Source organism: Oncorhynchus tshawytscha, linkage group LG28 (assembly GCF_018296145.1).
Source record: "Oncorhynchus tshawytscha isolate Ot180627B linkage group LG28, Otsh_v2.0, whole genome shotgun sequence".
Classification (NCBI taxonomy): Eukaryota; Metazoa; Chordata; class Actinopteri; order Salmoniformes; family Salmonidae; genus Oncorhynchus; species Oncorhynchus tshawytscha.
Window position 1 is genome coordinate 8,701,594 of NC_056456.1, and position 19,250 is coordinate 8,720,843.

At 45.0% G+C, this 19,250-nt stretch overlaps 2 protein-coding genes across 2 annotated transcripts in view; one reads left to right on the plus strand and one right to left on the minus strand.

Moving 5' to 3' along the window:
- Positions 1–474: 474 nt before the first annotated feature.
- LOC112226602 (RNA-binding protein MEX3B-like) lies at positions 475–9,428 on the plus strand. The gene is made up of 4 exons (XM_042307805.1): positions 475–829; positions 1,370–1,914; positions 3,614–3,870; positions 4,285–9,428. Exons 2-4 carry the CDS (start codon positions 1,425–1,427, stop codon positions 5,497–5,499), a joined length of 1,962 nt encoding a protein of 653 aa, XP_042163739.1. The 5' UTR covers positions 475–829; positions 1,370–1,424; the 3' UTR covers positions 5,500–9,428.
- Positions 9,429–15,193: 5,765 nt separating this feature from the next.
- LOC112246888 (protein unc-13 homolog A-like) overlaps positions 15,194–19,250 on the minus strand; it is a 101,497-nt gene continuing 97,440 nt past the window's right edge. Inside the window, exons 36-43 of the mRNA XM_042308347.1 lie at positions 19,077–19,200; positions 18,027–18,083; positions 17,813–17,893; positions 17,447–17,594; positions 17,230–17,286; positions 16,628–16,720; positions 16,307–16,466; positions 15,194–16,204 (exon numbers count right to left, since the gene is read on the minus strand). Of these exons, the coding sequence (XP_042164281.1) occupies positions 15,913–16,204; positions 16,307–16,466; positions 16,628–16,720; positions 17,230–17,286; positions 17,447–17,594; positions 17,813–17,893; positions 18,027–18,083; positions 19,077–19,200 (1,012 nt within the window). The 3' untranslated portion in view covers positions 15,194–15,912. The remainder of the gene's footprint in view (positions 16,205–16,306; positions 16,467–16,627; positions 16,721–17,229; positions 17,287–17,446; positions 17,595–17,812; positions 17,894–18,026; positions 18,084–19,076; positions 19,201–19,250) is intronic.

Below are 19,250 nucleotides of genomic sequence, written 5' to 3' on the forward strand. Positions count from 1 at the left end.
AATGGATAATAATTTCTTATTCCAGATTACATGTCTGGCATCTATTATTCAGTTACTGTCCCATTTGGTCAATGCCAAGGGGGATGACAGGCACCCACACAATAAGTAACAGGGACATTGTTCCGTTCTAGACCTTTAAGCATAGTTGGTGATATTTAACTGTTTGCTACCTTGCTACCTTTTTTTTGAGTTCTAGGTTTTGATAGGTCATTTAGAATGTCCCCATTCTCCCAATAATCCAACCAACCGTGTGATACCACACCACCATAGCATCCAAAACTGCCAATTTCCCACCACTTTTCAAAAGATTTGACATTGGAACCATCAAATGACTAATTTGCTTGATCAATTTCCGATTATAACAATTTACCACAGTAACAATAATATCGATCGTGACTGTGAGGCTAGCACGCTTGCGGTGAAGCGCTCCTGTGTTGCGTGGCCTTTGAACCCATTGTTGTGTCGCGACTGACGTCAGTTCTATGTGGGAGACAGGCAGAGCGGCGTGCGCCTGGCGAGACAAAGGCGGCGGACCAGGGAACAGCCGGGATAAATATCCAGATACAATTGTCGGGAGGTATCTGCATGGGAGTAAAATGATAGACTACAAATCGATGCAAAGATCGACGGGCCGCTAAATGACCTCGACATTCGTCTGGAATAGAATTGTTTCAACAGCCTGTCCCTTCTCTTTCGTTTTAAACATTTTCTCCAACGCCCCCAATTTAGCGAGCTAGCTACTAGCTAGCATTAGAGCATTGGTAGCCACTCATCATTCCTTCAAGAATCAAACGAGAGGAACTCCATACAATTGGGAGGTAGCCAAAAGGTAAAGTAACTTTGATATTTTATTCAAATATAAAATACACGTATTTGGATTAGACGTATTATTTGAACTGAAGTATTTTTGCTCGGCTATCCATCTAGCCAGCTAGCTGTGGTACTCCAAACAAAGGGGAGGACAACGTGACAGACTCAACTGTGTGGAGCTAGTTTGCTAGCAGATTACCGGTTTTCCAAATGTGATGCTCCCATTTCGGGATGAGACGGTCAGAATAGACCAAATAAAATGCCCTAGTGTTGGTCAGTGTTAGTGAATATTGTATGATGCATATTTCAACAAGAACCAAGCTTTATTTTCGCCACACAGAGAGACAGAATGCAACAACAAACAGACAAAGCAGGATAGAAGGGTTGAAGGAGACGTCGCCCAAGTGGAGCAACACACTAACCTATTTATGAAACTAGCGAACTATGACATCAGATATGTTTAATAACTTTTAGTGCCTTTAATTTGTGTGTTTTCTAAAACGTATCTTGGCGCAACACGTTTTGTGCTGACACTCCCTTTGTTGTGTCAATTTCCTAGAAAAGAGCGCTTTGCACACAGACGCCCCAAGATCTGATGTTCATCCTCTTGGACTATGCCTAGCCCCTTATTCCACCCCGAGATTATGGACCACGACATGGTAGTGAGCAGCCAGCACAACGGGGTCAGCCTGCCGCGAGAGACTGACCAGGAGTCCCAGGACGAGGACCATCAGGATGCGCTCCGCTTCGCCCTGGACCAGCTGTCATTTATGGCCCTGGAGAAGGTGGACTGTGGGGGCGGTGGTGGGGGGCTCGTTGACACGCTCGACGGGAACCAGGGACCGTGCTCCGGGAATTCCAACGGCGGTTATGTCGACCTGCAGATGCTGGAGCACCAAGGGGGTTCCCGGGACTCCCCGACATCCTGCTCCCCGTCTCCAGAGTACTATGGATCGGGCGGGTACCACATGACTGGCCCGCACTCTCACCCCATGCTCGGTGAACAAAGCTCAGTTCTCTGCAATCGTAAGAGGAGTGTCAACATGACCGAATGCGTACCTGTGCCCAGCTCAGAACACGTTGCTGAAATAGTGGGAAGACAGGGTAAGAATTCTGTATGTTTTCCACTTTTGTTTATCAATGTGGTTAGGCCGTAGCTAGCTAATTCATAAGGTATTCTAGTTATAGATGTTCAGTCTAGCCATTACCAACTACCTCTCTGATAACCACATGAATGCATAGGACTGCCTTCCTTTGTTTGGATGGTGAGATATCTCATAAATTTATCAGCGCCGGTTGGTGTTATTGAGACTTGGCCTTGATGTGTACAGTGGATGTTGTTTATGCGCTTCATAATACATGTAGATCAAGAATGACTTACTAGCCTAATCTGCATGTCCTGACAAGTGTTGAGACAACTAAAGATGTTGTGTGTATGGGATACGAGTAGGGGGAGGGGTGGGTCAGACAAAGCAGCAGATTGTCGGGAGTCCGGACATGTCTAGCAGCCGGCAGGCACCAAACAAAAGAAACCTGTCGAATAATATTGATTTAGCTATATGTAGGCCTCAAGTCACAAATTTAAACAAAAGGCCTGGCGTTTACATTGAGGTCAACGTTAAAAGTCGATTCTTAGTCATTTGTATATAGTTTTGCTCAACCCCAATGCGAGTCTTTTGGGAGGTCCGATGCACAGAACACGGGACTGGGCGGTGTTTTCGCCCCGCATCCAGCCCCGTCGACCGCTCTCGACTGGTTTCAAAATCCACCCATATTTTTTTTAAATCTCCGCACACTTAGCTCAATATTCACTACTAGTTTGCATACACACAGTGTCTATGCTTGGCGCAGTTGTGGCAACGTTATTGCATTGTTCTCTTTGTTTGAAAATGCCATGCTTTCTGCCTCCCAGAATGACATCACACACTCAGCACCCCATTGGTGGGTGAGAGTAAACCGTCCATATTTAAAGGAACAGTGCAGCGGTTCTTGAGTTATCGTCATTAATACTACTTGGCTAACAAGCTATAGGCTTTATATTCTGGAAATATATTTTAATCTGTTTGTTAACCAGTGAATGCAGTGTGGCCAGATAATTTTTTGCCAGTTTTGTATATTGTTTTGTCTCCCCAACAAATTCCTAGTCTTTCACTAAATTAAAGCAGCAAGCAGGGGTTGTAACAATAACAAAGCTGTTCTGTCCCTGTTTTGGTAACAACTTCAGGAGGGGTTGGAGAAATGCATCCACTCTCCAATTCATAGACAAGGGCTATAGATGCAAGGACAGGCCATCCATGATATCAACATTTTACTTTTAACTATGTTTGTTTTCATGTAATTTATTTAAACATTCGAGTAAAATAAGCTTATATTTTGGGTTCTCCTTGAGTGTGACAGTGTAACTAAGCTCATGGGGCATTTATAAGTTCTATTCATCAGGATTCAATGGGTATATACATAAATTCAAATATGAAAGTTGCATGCCACTTAAAGTTAGTCACTGTTTAAATTATATAATTCATTTTCACTTAGTTTATGCACAACCAATACTTTCCACTTAAATTCCCATTATGAGAATAATGAATACCTTAGAGGCCGCTGCCTATATTCTTAATATATTCTTAATTCCATTCCTTTAGTTTAAAGTTGTCTGTTTGATATTACTGTTGGAGATAGAAACATACATATTTTTTTACACCTGCAATAACATCTGCTAAACGTGTATGTGACCAATAAAAACTCCCCCAAACAAAACTGGCAAAAAAAAGTATATATGCAATCGTCCACCCTTCTCTTGTCCCAGGCTGTAAGATCAAGGCACTGCGTGCGAAGACCAACACCTACATAAAGACCCCGGTGAGAGGCGAGGAGCCTGTGTTCATAGTTACAGGGCGCAGGGAGGACGTGGAGATGGCCAAGCGGGAGATCGTCTCTGCGGCCGAGCACTTCTCCATGATCCGGGCATCCCGCTGCAAGGCTGGGGCCACGGGCACAGGAGCACCCGGGACAGGGGGAGTGCTCCCTGGACCCCCCCACCTGCCTGGACAGACCACTATACAGGTATGACAATCACAGTAGGAGATACAGCCGCTTAAAATGTTTTTGTTTTATCATTTATTCAACCAGTTCCGTTGAGATGGTCATCTTTATTTTACGACAAGGGAGCCTTGGCCAGTAGTCAGCATCACAAGCACCTGTGGAGATATACAAATATCTGTTGGCTAAAATGTCCCTTCTTTGAATAGATAAAGTAGAGGTCATGATAATGTCTAACGTCTACTTTCATACACTTACTGCACGACCGTTCAATTCCATTTAAATGCCAGTTCTTGCCAATTGCTTTACTGCTCTGCCAGTAAATGGTGTGGTTCATCACCAGTTTTTATAGTTATGTAATTCCTCCTTGACAGTTTTTCATGGCCAGGTCAGGTGGTCTGGAAAACTCACTGTTAAGTATGTCCTTCCCTGGTGCAGGTGCGGGTACCGTATCGTGTGGTGGGGTTAGTGGTGGGGCCCAAGGGGGCGACCATCAAGCGCATCCAGCAGCAGACGCACACCTACATCGTGACGCCTAGCAGGGAGAAGGACCCCGTGTTTGAGGTGACTGGCATGCCTGAGAATGTGGACCGAGCCCGGGAGGAGATTGAGACGCACATCACCCTGCGGACCGGGGCCTTTGTGGACCTCCAGGGAGACAATGACTTCCACACTAACGGGACTGATGTCAGCCTAGAGGGCCTGGGCTCGCTGGCTGGGGGGCTGGGCGCTGCTCTCTGGGCTCGGGCCAACAACGCTCACCCTGCCCCTCCACCCCCGCCGCCTCCTCCACCACCCCCGCTCCCTATGGCCATGCACCAATCGTCTGGGAGGAAGCTGTCCTCCTCTGCCTCCTACCACCAACACAACGGAGGGATGGGCTCTGAGAGCTACAGCGCCCCCAGGAGGGCCACCGAGGGAGGTAGCCCCACCAGCCCATTCAGCACTAGCTCCAGCAATGCCGGCGGAGGAGGGGGGTTCACCTTCGGGGGTGACTCCACCCCAGGCCTCCCCTCTGAGGAGCTGGGCTTTGAGTTCAGCGCCTCCAACATCTGGGCCCCTTTCGTCAACGGAGGAGGAGGGAAGATCCCAGGTACCTCTCAGAAGCAGCCTCTCCGCAGAAACAGCAGCGGCCTGAGCGGCGGTGCCATCACCCCCCGCCTGTCCCCCACCCTGCCCCCTGACGCAGTGGTGGGAACCCTGGATCATCCACTGGCCCGTCGTGCCCAAAGCGACCCACTCAGCACCCTCTCCTGGCTGCAGTCGGGCGGTGCCGGTGCAGGGTCCTTCTCTGGAGCATCTAGCTCCAGCTCCGGAGGGTCATCCACCGGTTACTCCTCCTGCTCAGCCTCCTCCCTGCCCGGAGGCTCTCCCACCGATTCAGAGGGCGGGGGCAGTGGCCTGGGCTCTGGCATGCTGGGCCGGTTGAAGGCCGCGGCAGGCGCTGGTTCTGGAGGTCTGGTTTGCATGGGGCCAGGGGGTGTGAGCAGGGACTGCTTTGTGTGCTTTGAGAGCGAGGTGACAGCGGCTCTGGTGCCATGCGGCCACAATCTGTTCTGCATGGACTGCGCCGGACAGATCTGCCAGTCCGCTGAGCCCGAGTGCCCTGTCTGCCATACCACTGCCACACAGTGCATCCGTATCTTTTCCTAATAGTCCCCCCCCCCTCACCCACCCGAAGACAAGGGATGGTATGGGGACTGAGGCGGGGGTGAGAGGGGTAGGGGTGTCATCTTTAAAAAAAAAAACTGAACTTTACGGTCTTACTATCCGAGAGAACTGCAGTGGACCATCAACTGTGGCGGGACGGACAGACATCAATGACCTTCTCCGCACATATGATGGACCACAATGATTACAATATTAGAAATGACACTATAAGGATGTTGATTTAATGATAACTATAACAATAATAATAATAATGAAAATATTTCCAGACATTTTGAGTGGTTCTGCGGACTGCAGAAACAGTATGGTGGGATCAAGAGGTTTCACGGTGGACTTGTGTGGAAGGAAACCAGTGTCTTATCTTTCTTCTGGATTTTGTTCTGACCTGGACCTGCCTTCAGGCCTGAATTAGCTCAGCCTCTAGGTTGCCAGGCTGTCTGTATAGTTTCATCCTCTCGCTTCTTTTTCTTCTTCAGATATCTCTGCCTGCTTCTCACAAGCCTTTTCCTTTGACACTTTTGTACTTAATAGCAGATATTTTTCGACGGAGCTGCCTAGGCCTGCACTTTTCTACTCAGTTTCCTTTTCAATGTTCTTTGACAGGATGCAAAATGCTGTTTTTTTTGTCTTCTGAGTTCTCTCCTGTTCTTTATTTTCAGCTCTCTCTCGCCATCTCTCCTCTCTCTGATTCAGAGGGGTTGGGTTAAATGTGGAAGACACATTTCAATACAACTGACTAGGTCTCTCTTGCTAGCTAGTATAGTGACATAAAGGAAATGCTTTATGAGCCTGGAACTGACTTTAAAACAGGCACAAAGAGACACCTATCAGACAAAAACAAGCCAGAAGGCCCTCCTAGATCTTATGAAGACTGAAACACTTAAGGTATTTATACTGTTCAAAAACTGATATCCAATGTTGTGGTTTTAATGACTAGTATAGGAATAATACAATGGTGTTAAGTTATTTAAGGAATATCAGAACTAATGCCAGAGGTCAGTTACTCAGTCCCCCTTGGTCCTTCTTTCTCTCAACCCCTCTCCTGCTCTCTCCCTCTCCACCCAATCGCTCTCCTTCAATAGTTCCAGTTTTGTTTTTGGGACCATTCTTCCACTCTCTCTTCCCCCTGTGGAGCTCAGTGTAGACACCAAGCCATCCATAACCCAGTCCACTCAGATCCTCTGTTACAGTTTGCTTTGGAGAGCTAATGTATTTTTTTTTTAACGGGTCTTTGGCTTTTGACTGTAAAGTATGTGGCCCATGTTGCCCCTGACTCCCTACTCTCTGAACTGCATTGACGTCGAGTAGGATAAGATGGGTCTTGATGTCACACACACACACAGGAATGTCTCGTCCAATAGGGGTCTTGGTTAAGGGGAGGTGGCCCACCCCCAGTATTAGGGGCATCCGAATGAGCTGTCTGTGCCCTGAGCGACACATTGTAATGTTATTAGACCCCCCCTCCTCCTCGGGTTCCTCGATTTGAGGGATTTTTGGTCTTCCCTGCCTCAACTCCCCCAGCAAAGCTCTTTATCTCCTAGTCCAACCTGGATCACCCCTCCCAAGTGACATTGTCACCCTAGGAGATCTATTTTGTGTTTCTATTTTTGTCTTTGTATTTTCACATCAACTGCCTCTCTTACTGTGTTAAGTATGACATGGTTGGTTTTGGTGTGACGGTACATGGTTGTTATATGCAGCCCTCTGAACGTACATGCGGATCTACTCCTAGAGTCAGACAAACCATGGCAAACAAAATCAAAACAATGAATGGGAGAAGAAAAAGGGCTTCCTTGCGCACACACACATATACACACTACATTTTCAGATGTTAACCTTGTTATCAGTGACAACAGCGAGAATAATCAACTTATCCAATATGGCAGCTAGTAGCTAGTTCATCCAGGGCTTCCAGACACTCTGTGTTCAAACCCCAACAGCTGCAGAATGTGTTGCTTGTTCTTTTCTCACTGGTCAACCTTGTCAGCACCAGCCCTTCTCAGTCATGTCCATTGCCTGTGAATGAATTAACAGAAGGCTCTGTTCCAATACTTTTCAAATGCAGCATCCCTTTCTACCCTCACACCTTCAGGTACTATCCACTGATCTACCATGTGTGGACAGGTGAAAGCAGGTTCTCTACTGGATTTTTCTCAATAATGTCACTTCAGATGAGTGACTACCTTCAGGGAGGGAGAAGGAAAGGATGCAGGGCAGCAGATAGCCTAGCAGTGAGAGCGTTGGGCCAGTAACCGCAAGGTTGCTGGTTCGAATACCCGAGCCAACAAGGTGAAAAAAGTCTCTGTGCACGGCACTTAACCCTCATGTGCTCCATGGACAACATACTACTATAGCTGACCCTGTAAAACAACTCATTTCATTGCACCTATCTGGTGTGTGACAATGAAACAGAGAATTTGTGTTTTTTTTAAAGAGAATGAACAGGCAATTCACATTGCTACAGAGCTCAAGTATAGTCTCTGTGCTTGAGGGTCAAACCGGGCTACTTTTTAACAAACAACTTCTTTGTCTGTGAGATGCCTGACTAAATAAGCTCGTCAAGTGAAGGGGACAGCGGCTTAACGTCGTAGTCTGTAATCTAATAATCGACCCTCCACATTTAACTACACCGCAACGCTCCCTACTTGAATGGCCCTTCATGTCCACAGATGTGGAGCTAGTAGCTGGCTGACTGAGTCATATTTCACTGAAGACTATAATGGTGCTTTGGTGCAACTCACTACTGACATAGATACCGTTTTCTACCGCAGCACCTCTCCCCCTCTTTTTCTTTTAGGAGTTAACTGTAACTGGCAACCCTGACCCCGCTCTCTCTCGTCCCTCAACGTGGGAGGGATCTGTGTAAACTGGCAACCCGTCCTTGCTGGGTCTGACTTTAAATGTTTTTAGTACAGTTTTTCTCTGCTCCTGCAGACTCAAGTTGGGTGCAGGGAAGGATGTGACCACGTCTTTTAAAGGAACAGATAAACTATGACTGTTGTGTCACTTTTATTTTGTGTTAAAAAGGGTCAATCTTAAAGGCCCTTTTCCAGAACTGCCCATGACTTCTCAGTCACTAAAATGTCCAGAGTTGAATTTGCCAGGTGGTTCTGGTCTGGTTGTTTCACCAGGTCATGTACAGTAGCATGAACAGTTAAAGGGTACAGAATATTCTCATATTGACTGCAGATTATTTTTTGCTGAATTTAACCCCTGACCCCCACCCCATTAAGGTTTGAAAACAGGGTTTATAGAGGGTCCTTAAGGAGTGACCTCTGACCTTTTTGTGACAAAGTTGGACCCAGGGGAGCCACGCCCATCCGGGAAAGCCGCTCCCCCTGGAACTTCGCCTTCCTATTTTGCTTTAATCCTTTAACGCAGAACCAAAATGTTATGTTAGCAAACAAGGTTTCAGGCCTGACTTGTGTATATACCCTGAATACAATCAATGGGATGTCATTTTCAAAAAGTTACCAGACTTAAGTAAGGAAGTTGTAGTTTTTAAAAACATGTAACATTTATTTGTAGGTTAACCATGTGCATGTCTTCAAGCCATCAGGCATTAGCAAATAATATTTCAGAGGAAAATAACTTTTTACACTTTATTTTTACAATTTATTTGCTTACCTAAATATCCCAGACAATAATGTGACCCTTTTTATTACTTCAAAATATTTTATTTTCCATATTTTTTTATTTTATTTCCTGTGTACAACATGTAGGCAATTTATAACAAAATTAGAAAAAATTATTGAAGAAATTTTAAAATTGAAATATATTTTATTTGAAAGTTTATGGACCTTTTAACCGTGAGCCGGAACAATATATGCATATAATTTGAGCTGTCTTGACGGTTGAGAAATGTATCAAGAGTTTTATTTTTTATGCTTCTTTAATAAAATCTTCGTTTTTGGTTTCATTTTTTTTACTGTAAAACAATAACCCTATTGTGATTTTGTTTTTTTCACTCCACTTTTTATGGTTGGAATACTGCATGGCTGTGTGGTCACCTTGCATTCCAAACTTCCAACCAAATCAGTGAGCCACTAGTCTTATGGACAGCCTATGTAAACATATCTGAACAAATTACGCAAGATTTTAGTTTTGGGTTAACTGAGATTAGTGAGCCACACCGCTCCTTCAAGGACGGGATAGGAATGCTAATTTGGTGTGGTTTGAAAATGATACATTTATCAGTTGACTGGCTTGGTTAACAAAACTGAAGCATGGATGTCCATAGACTGCTTTCAGAGCAAAGTAAAAAGTAACTTTAAAAAAAATATGTGTGAACTATCCCTTGCGGTAGGTCCCTTATTGTTCTTATTCTACCACATTGTGGCAGTAGATACTCATTGGCTAGATGCTATGAAGGATGGGTGTGCATACAGCGGCCTAACAAAACGCTCCCATTCAGAGGGGAGGCATTGCAGTTCAGTTGGCAGCTTGTAGATAGGTTTAGGATGGACAGTGTCTTTTTACATGTGGTCATTGAGTATAACAGAATAAAGAATAGGCAGTTTGTGACAAATGCCTTTTTAATAGGAAGCAGTTCACAACCAAGCTGCATTCCAACCCACCTTAATCCTTGACGAAGAACAATCAATCATAATGATAAACAAATTAGAAACATCCTCAAAAAATAATTCTCATGCGAATTCTGTGTACAGGCTACATTCATATTGGTTAAATTTTGTCTTCACAAGCCTTTTGAAAAATAAATGTTCACAATTCATTATCATTAATTAGGTATTCAGATAAGAAAAACAAGATGTCTGGTAACATCAAAGAGATGTGTGCTGGCATGATGAAGTTAATTTTCCTTTCATGCACTGGTGTTTTGCTTTTATTCACGGGGGTCGGCGTCGCTTGGTCTCCATGGAGATGTGTTGGCATGCATGCATGCGTGTTCATCTCACATGTGCCCTTTTGTGCTTGAGCATATGTCAGTGTGTGTAGTATAAGACAATAGGTTATTGTAATTAAGTGATACATTCTCACTATCAGTGGCACACTCGGCTCTCATAATCCTGTGATGTGAAATGACATTCACAAGCCTTGCATTTGGTTCTACGGGTCAAAAGCAAAAGATGAAAACAGAACATTAATGGATTAACTCTCCCTCCACAGTGCAACATAACACAGGCCATGTTGCCCTCTAGCAGTGGAAATAGTAGAAGAAGCTCGAGTTGATTTTAATTTACAATAAGCAGAAACATCACAATATAAGCGCTTTGTGCTAACACCCATCATTTTGCATTGTAAATGTAGAACTGTTCAAAAATGGACAGACAGGTCTGTGTAACATGGGGTGTTTTCTGTATAGTAAGATCAGCTGTGACATGGTAAGTGAGTGGTTGATATATATAGAGGGGTTGTGTTGATTATTACCACCGTCGTATTATTGAACTACTACATTGTCATCTACAATGGCTTGGGGGTTGACACTCCTGCTAGCCAACATTGGTCTTTGAAAAACATTAGCTGGTCCGTTTGAGTTGGCCCATTCACCGCAATCCCCGCAAAGTCATCCAGTGGAAAAGTCTGACCAGGAGCTGACTGAACAGCAGATAGGTCTTAATGTAAGCCGGACTTCTCTCCCGCATTCCTAAAGTATTCCCAGTCTTACAAGAAACACACACTTCCTATGAGAGGATTGAGATGAGTCCATTACAACAGGGAATTCCCCATTCAGTGATCCAATGAAAAGTTGGGATTTGGCATCCCGCTGCTAGAATCTGGGTATTGCAGTTGGAACTCCTGGGCGTGCCACAAGTTTCCAGTGATTATGTTGGGATTATATTGCTTGCAACCACATTAAAACAGATGAACTCTTAGCCCAGAAGTCAGGTAGGATAGGACAGACGCACAAACACACTCCAAAATGCGCTGAAAACTTTTGACAGGAAAATGCAGGGATAAATTCACCAAAAAGACAACTACTGTAGATATTGTCTTAAAACACAGAATCAGATTATCATGAAGGCAGTCAGAGAGACCACGCAGTTGCTATGGGTTGGTAATTGTCTGGCCCATAGCCTAGAAAACATTTCTTACATTTTCACAAATGCAGACATATGGACTGACTAGGCAGTGTCCTTTCTGTGTCTGATGGTCATGTAGCCCTTTGCAGTATTTGTGCACTTTCAGGGGAACATAGTGTTTTTGTGAGAAGCTGACGCAACCATCTTGGCTATTATTACTCCTTTTTAGTGTTGTGAAACGAGCGCCATTGCTAGAGTAGGTGAGTATGTAAAAAGAGCAGACCATCTTCAAAACGTACATGCTTGGGTCTATTGCACCATGTCAGTGTCTGTACATTATGGCCATATGGTGTGTTCCAAACAAGCTGACTAACATCCAACAACTGATCCAAACCTCAGGTAGGCCACCCTCTACGGATGTGAAAGTCTGGCATGTCTTACAAGAATTTCACTACACCTGCAATAACATCTGCTAAACATGTGTATGCGACCAATAAAACTTGATTTTGATTACAATCCTAAAAAATACACAGTCATATCAGACATCGGAACATTCTTATCTCGCTTTGTGTTTCACACTGTATAGTAGTTTGGATAGTGGTTATTTGCACTGTGCACACAGGTATAAGGTGTCAAGTCTCAGTATTGGGGGGAGAGGGAGTCTGTACAGCTGTTGCTGTGGTAATATCATATTAATCACAGTGTTCTGAGAATTGTGTTCAACATGCAGGAAGTAGATCACACCAAGTAGGGGGAAGTTGCATCCAGTTTGATATACACTGAACATAAATATAAATGCAACATGAAGTGTTGGTCCCATGTTTCATGAGCTGAAATAAAATATCACTGAAATTTTTACAATATGCACAAAAATATAATTTCTCTCACATTCCTCTTACTGAGCATTTCTCCTTTACAAAGATAATCCATACACTTGACAGGTGTGGCATATCAAGAAGCCAATTAAATGGCATGATCATTACACAGGTGCACCTTGTGCTGAGGACAATTAAAGGTGACTAAAATGTGCAGTTTTGTCACACAATGTCAACGTTGAGAATAGAGTGGACAACAAACACAATTGTATTTTATCGATGGCAATATAAATGCACAGAGATACCGTGACGAGATGCTGAAAATGACCCTGTTTTTCCATGGCCTGCATACTCAGACATGTCACACATTGCATGTTTGGGATGCTCTGGATCGACGTGTACGAAAGCGTGTTCCAGTCACCCCAATGTCCAGCAACTTTGCACAGCTATTGAAGAGGAGTGGGACAACATTCCACAGGCCACGATCAACAGACTGAAGGATGTGTCACACTGCATGAGGCAAATGGTGGTCACACCAGATATTTACTAGTTTTCTGATCCACGCCCCCTTTAAAAAAAAAAGGTAACTAATCTCAGTGTGAAATCCATAGATTAGGGTCTAATAAATTTATGTCAATTGACGGATTTCCTTATATGAACTCTAACTCAGTGAAATATTTTAAATTGTTGGATGTTGCGATTATAATTTTGTTCAATGCCTTCGGAAAGCATTAAGACCCCTAGACTTTTTCACATTGTGTTACGTTACAGCCTTATTCTGAAATTGATATATTTTTAAAATCTTCAGCAATCTACATACAATAGCCCATAATGTTAGCAAATTCAAATAAAAAACATAAATACCTTATTTACATAAGTGTTCAGACCTTTTGCTATGAGAATCGAAATTCAGCTCAGGTGCATCCCGTTTCCATTGATCATCCTTCAGATGTTTCTACAACTTGAATGGAGTCCACCTATGGTCAATTAAATTGACTGGACATGATATGGAAAGGCACACACCTGTCTATATAAGGTCCCACAGTTGACAGTGCATGTCAGAGAAAAAACCAAGCCATGAGGTCGAAGGAATTGTCCGTAGAACACAGAGACAGGATTGTGTTGAGGCATAGATCTGGGGGAAGGGAAGCAAAAACATTTCCGCAGCATTTAAGGACATCATTTTTAAATGGAAGAAGTGTGGAACCACCAAGACTCTTCCTAGAGCTGGCCGCGCGGCCAAACTGAGCAATCGGGGGAGAATGGCCTTGGTCAGGGAGGTGACCAAGAACCCAATGGTCACTCTGACAGAACTCCAGATTTCCTCTGTGGAGATGGGAGAACCTTTCAGAAGGACCACCATATCTGCAGCACTCCACCAATCAGGCCTTTATGGTAGAGAGGACAGACAGAAGCCACTCCTCAGTAAACGGTACATGACAAGGTACATGAACAAGATTCTCTGTTCTAATGAAACCAAGATTGAACTCTTTGGCCTGAATGCCAAGCGTCACGTCTGGAGGAAACCTGGCACCATCCCTACGGTGAAGCATGGTGGTAGCAGCATCATGCTGTCGGGATGTTTTTCAGCGGTAGGGACTGGGAAACGTGTCAGGTTCGAGGCAAAGATGAGCGGAGCAAAGTACAGAGAGATACTTGATGAAAACCTGCTCCAGAGCGCTCAGGACCTCAGACTAGGTCAAAGGTTCACCTTCCAACAGGACAATGACCCTATGGTCAAAACACAACAAGACAGTCTTCAAGAGGGCACGATAAAGCCCATTCCTCCTCAGGGGACTGAAAAGATTTGGCATGGGTCCTCAGATCCTCAAAAAGTTCCACAGCTAAACCATCGAGAGCGTCCTGACTGGTTGCATCACTGCCTGGTATGGCAACTGCTCCGTCTCCGACCGCAAGGCACTATAGAGATTAGTGCGTATGGCACAGTACATCACTGTGACCAAGCTTCCTGCCATCCAGGACCTCTATACCAGGCGGTGTCAGAGGAACGCCCTAATAATTGTCAAAGACCAGCCAACCTAGTCATAGACTGTTCTCTCTGCTACCGCATGGCAAGTGGTACCGGAGCGCCAAGTCTAGGTCCAAAAGGCTTCTTAAAGCTTCTACCCCCAAGCCATAAGACTCCTGAACAACTAATCAAATGGCTACCCAGACTATTTGCATTGTCCCTTCCCCTCACCCCCTCCCTTATGCTGCTGCTACTCTCTGTTTATTATCTATGCATAGTAACTTTTACTCTACCTACATGTACATATTACCGCAACTAACCCGTGGCCCAGCACATTGACTCTATACCAGTACCCCCTGTATATAGCCTGTCTGCTGTATTTTACTGCTGCTCTTTAATATTTTTGTTATTTTAATTAGATTTTTTATCACATATCTTTCTTAAAACTGCATTGTTGGTTAAGGGCTTGTAAGTAAGCATTTCCCTGTAAGGTCTACACCTGTTGTATTCGGTGCATGTGCCAAATCAAATTTGATTTGAAAGCACACAGCCAAGACAACGCAGGAGTGGCTTCGGGACAAGTTTCTGAACGTCCGAGTGGCCCAGCCAGAGCCCGGACTTGAACCCGATCGAACATCTCTGGAAAGACCTGAAAATAGCTGTGCAGCAACGCTCCCCATCCAGCCTGACAGAGCTTGAGAAGATTCCCAAATACACTCCCCAAATACAGGTGTGCCAAGCTTGTAGCGTCATACACAGGAAGACTCAAGGCTGTAATCGCTGCCAAAGGTGCTTCAACAAAAGTACTGAGTAAAGGGTCTGAATACTTACTTAAATGTGATATTTTTTATAAATGAGAAAAGACAACAACCCAAAATTTTTTTTTTGCATTGTCATTATGGGGTATTGTGTGTGGATTGATGAGTAAAAAATACATTTAATACATTTTAGAACAAGGCTGTAACATAACAAAATGTGTAAAAAGTCTAGGGGTCTGAATACTTTCCGAAGGCGCTGTAAGATCAGAGTTAAATTTCCCCCTCCCTAACAGGCAAAGTGAGGACAAGGGGATTGTACGCTGATCCTAGATCTGTGCCTTATGGCATCTTCTACCCAGAACACATCACACAGCAGGAAGACAGCACAACATAAAAAAAAGAGAGAGAGAACAACAGACTGTTATATTGACAGACAGAGGAGTAAGAGTTGGGGTTAGGATTAGGGCTGCTCTCCTGAACATGCAGAGGTCAAAGTGCAAAGTCATCCATAACTCCTCAGGTTATATTTTTTTCACAATCTCACATTTCTGCATTAAATGTATAGAAAAATTGGATGTAATATGCAAGAGTGAAAGAGAGCAGCAGAAATTGATAAGCTGATTGATAGGTGTACAAAATCTATCTATGGCCGAAGGAACCGTTGGCCAGTGTTTGGACACGTGCTAAATCATTGTGATAGAGATCATTAGTGTGTTTATGACCATGTTTTGTATAACATATGCATATGTTGTGTGGGTTCACGTATGTGTTTGCCTGTATTGTTTGTGTGTATATACAGTGCACGTTTTTGTGCACCCCTGTGTATTTTCCGTGACTGTGTGTATCTGCATCAGTATCTCTCGACCTGTTCTCTCTCAGCTCCCCTGTCCCTCTTCAGCAGGGCGCTGGTCTGACTTCAGCTTGACGAACTCTTTGGCCACCTCATCGTTGTTGCGTTGGGATAGGATCCTCAGTACTGTCAGGCCCGTCTCGTCCATGTGGACCCTCTTCCCCAGGGGGAGCCAGCACGTCACGCTGCCCCTAGAGGCCATGTCCTTCAACTGCATCAGGGCCATACCCACTGTACGGTCCTCCCTGGCGAAGCAGTAGTCCTTCACACACAGCTGCAGCTCATAACCCTCAGGACCCAACTCACTTCCCAGGGAACTGGAGAGGAGACGGAGAAGAGGTGGGTTGCATAGTGCACACATATTGACATTGACACGCGAGCACACACACCCTAACCAGAAATAGGCCTGATATACTCACTACTGAAAGGTCTCGTTAAACTTGGGCGACCAGCTGTTGTTCTTGGACTTGGTGGCATGTTTCCTCTTCTTGTCACTGAGGTGGGGACCAATGATGTAGACCTCCACGAAGGGACGGAAGATCCCCTGGGTCTGCCACTTAATGTCATTGGCAGCCACCACTGGGAGAGAGAAAGGGTTGTGGGTTTTTGCAGTGCATTTCAGAGAAGCTCAAGTCTAGTGCAATTATGTATGTAAAGCCCATTATTACCCCTCCCTTATGCCCCCCTTTCCCCATAACCCCCTCCATCTCTTTCTCCTTCCCCCTCACTCCATCTCTCACCTCTCACAGTGATCTTGTGTTCTCCAGTGTTGGGGTGGGTGAAGATCTCCACATGCATGACCACCTCTCCGATTGGCTCCTCCACTCCCGACTCTACCAGAGGTCAAGTGTTAACCGTGACATAAGACACACAGCGTTGAGATCACTTCTGTTGACCAGAACACTCTGTAAACCCCAAAGTGTTTCAGTTGGTAGCAAACAAGTTTAATGCACAATGAAGCAAAGGCAGGCTGATAAATCTGTCTACACAATGCATGCTGTGTCGGTGTGCGTGTGTCTGGCTATGTCTAGACGTTGGGACCGTTCTACCACGAATCCTCTCCTCCATTATCCATTCCCTGATTACAATCTTTCATCCAAGTTTTATCGTCACGTGCACAAGTACGTGTCTGTGTGGCCTACAGGGGCTGGACAGATATCGGGTCAATCCGGTTAGTAAGGGTGCAGCAGTGCTTGGCTGGCTGGCCCATAGCTACAGTAGGTTTAGAGCCAGGGTTAAAGCCTGCAGCTGGTTTGCACCAGACTGTAATTCTCCTGAAACATGCTGTTTACATTGAATGTGTATGGAGAGGGGGAGGGTGGAGAGGTGAGAAGGCACTTACCCTTCTCTGGTAATGTGTCTTCATTCAGGGTATACCTGACCCCCTTCCCTCCATGGACTAGCAGGGAGAGAGGAGAAAGTTCAGTAGGATATCCCAGCTCACATGTATCGTTGTACCAAATCTCACGACCAGAGTTACCATTCACAGAAGCAGGCAGAGAGAGAGAGAAGTGAAGAGCCAGAGAGAGCCAGCCAGCCATCCAGACAGACAGTCGTACCCTGAGTGTTTTGGGAGAGGACAAACTTCCTGATGAGCTTGTCAGTGTGTTGTGTGTAGAGGGACAGGGCGTAGTGCAGAGACTTCAGGTCAGGACTCTTCTCCAGGAACGTCTTCTTCAGGCCCACACCGCCCGCATGGAAGTATTGCTGCAGGGGGAGAGGCCAACAGGTATTGTTATTTATCCATAGAGACATAACATATTATAACCCTTGTTATAATACATTATGTAGGTTCATAGATGCTTATAACAAGTTATGAAGCTTTATACCTGGATGCTTTAAGTAAAGTGCATTTTACTTCAATGTACATAACACATACTACACATGTCATCCATCCTACAAAGTGTACATAATGTATATTGTACCTTAATAGTGTCCAATGCGAGCTCTATGACGGCACACTGTTTAGGAGTGAGAGCCTTGGCCTCCTCTCGCACCATGTGCTCCTGCAGGGAAGGGAAACAGAGACCGAGTTAGTTAATGCGACAATGTAGTTAATACGGCACACTACATGACAGGACTGCATTGTGTCTGAAATGTGCTGTAGAAAGGAACTCATCCTAACGTGGCATCCATTACCTTGAGCTTGGAGAGCTGGCCCAACTCCTTAGCTGCATTCAGGATCAACTGAGTGCCCTGTGGAGGGGAGAGAGAAAGAGAGGTTGAGAGAGAGAGAGGAGAGAAAGAAAGAAATAGTGAGAAAATGAAAAGAAAGAATGCAGTTGAGAGAGAGAAGAGTGATGACAGAAGAGGTAGTATAATGACGAGGGGAGAGTTTATACATCGCTAAACGTAACATGTCACAATAAAGACTGCATGTGCAGGAGAGATTTCAAATCCAGTACCGGGTTGTGGGGAAACCCCCCAATCCATTCCACGTACAGGCAACACTTTAGAGGAAGGACAAAATATGAGACCGGAGGTAAGCGAGGAGAGGAAGGAGAAGAGTAGTAAAGGAGGGGTACGGCACTGTATTGCAGTGGCACCGGGTCAGGGAACCCATCTGTCAGTCGTGCACCATGCGCCTATCTAAAATACAGGGGATGATCCTGACACTATTCAACACACTCAAATCCAGCCCTCGCCCCTACCTACTAGTCACTCGTGTAGATCTGGTGGGAATGGACAGGTGCAAGCCTTATGGCCTTACTGCTTACACCAACCACATTTTTCTAAAGTTATACAAGTGGTGGGTAGGGTCTTGGGCTCAATCTGAGAAGGAGATGTGGGTACATAGAGTAGCATGGGGGACAAGAAGAGTGATGCTGTGCTGTCGCAGGTAGCAGAGGAGCCTGTGTGTCTGTGCTGACACAGCAGACAGGGCGAAACACACACTACTTACTATCGCCTAAGGAGGAGAGAAAGAGAGGGTGGGGCAATGGTGAGAGAGGGGGGGGTCAGTGAATCTGAAGGCCCTTCTCAACCGATCAACAACAAGCAGGGAGCGGAAGTAACCATTCAATCCTCTACCTCTCATTCTAGCCAATGGGTATGTTCGCAACCTCGTATTCTAACCAGAACTTTAGATTTATGAACGAACGGTAGATTCAGTATTATACCAGAGAGAATGTACTGAAGAGTTTGGTGCAGGTTTGTAGGACGTAGGAAAAAAGTGTGTGTTACACTCACTGACTGGTCTGTGAATGGTGGGAGCACAATGCTTTTCTCCATAGTGTTAATAACCAGTTTCCACAGTTCCTTCAGCACTCTCTTCAGCACGGTCTTCTCGCAGATCTTAGCAAACAGTGACAAGCTAGGGAGGAGAGAATACACACATTTTAACATGCCCAGAATATATACTTT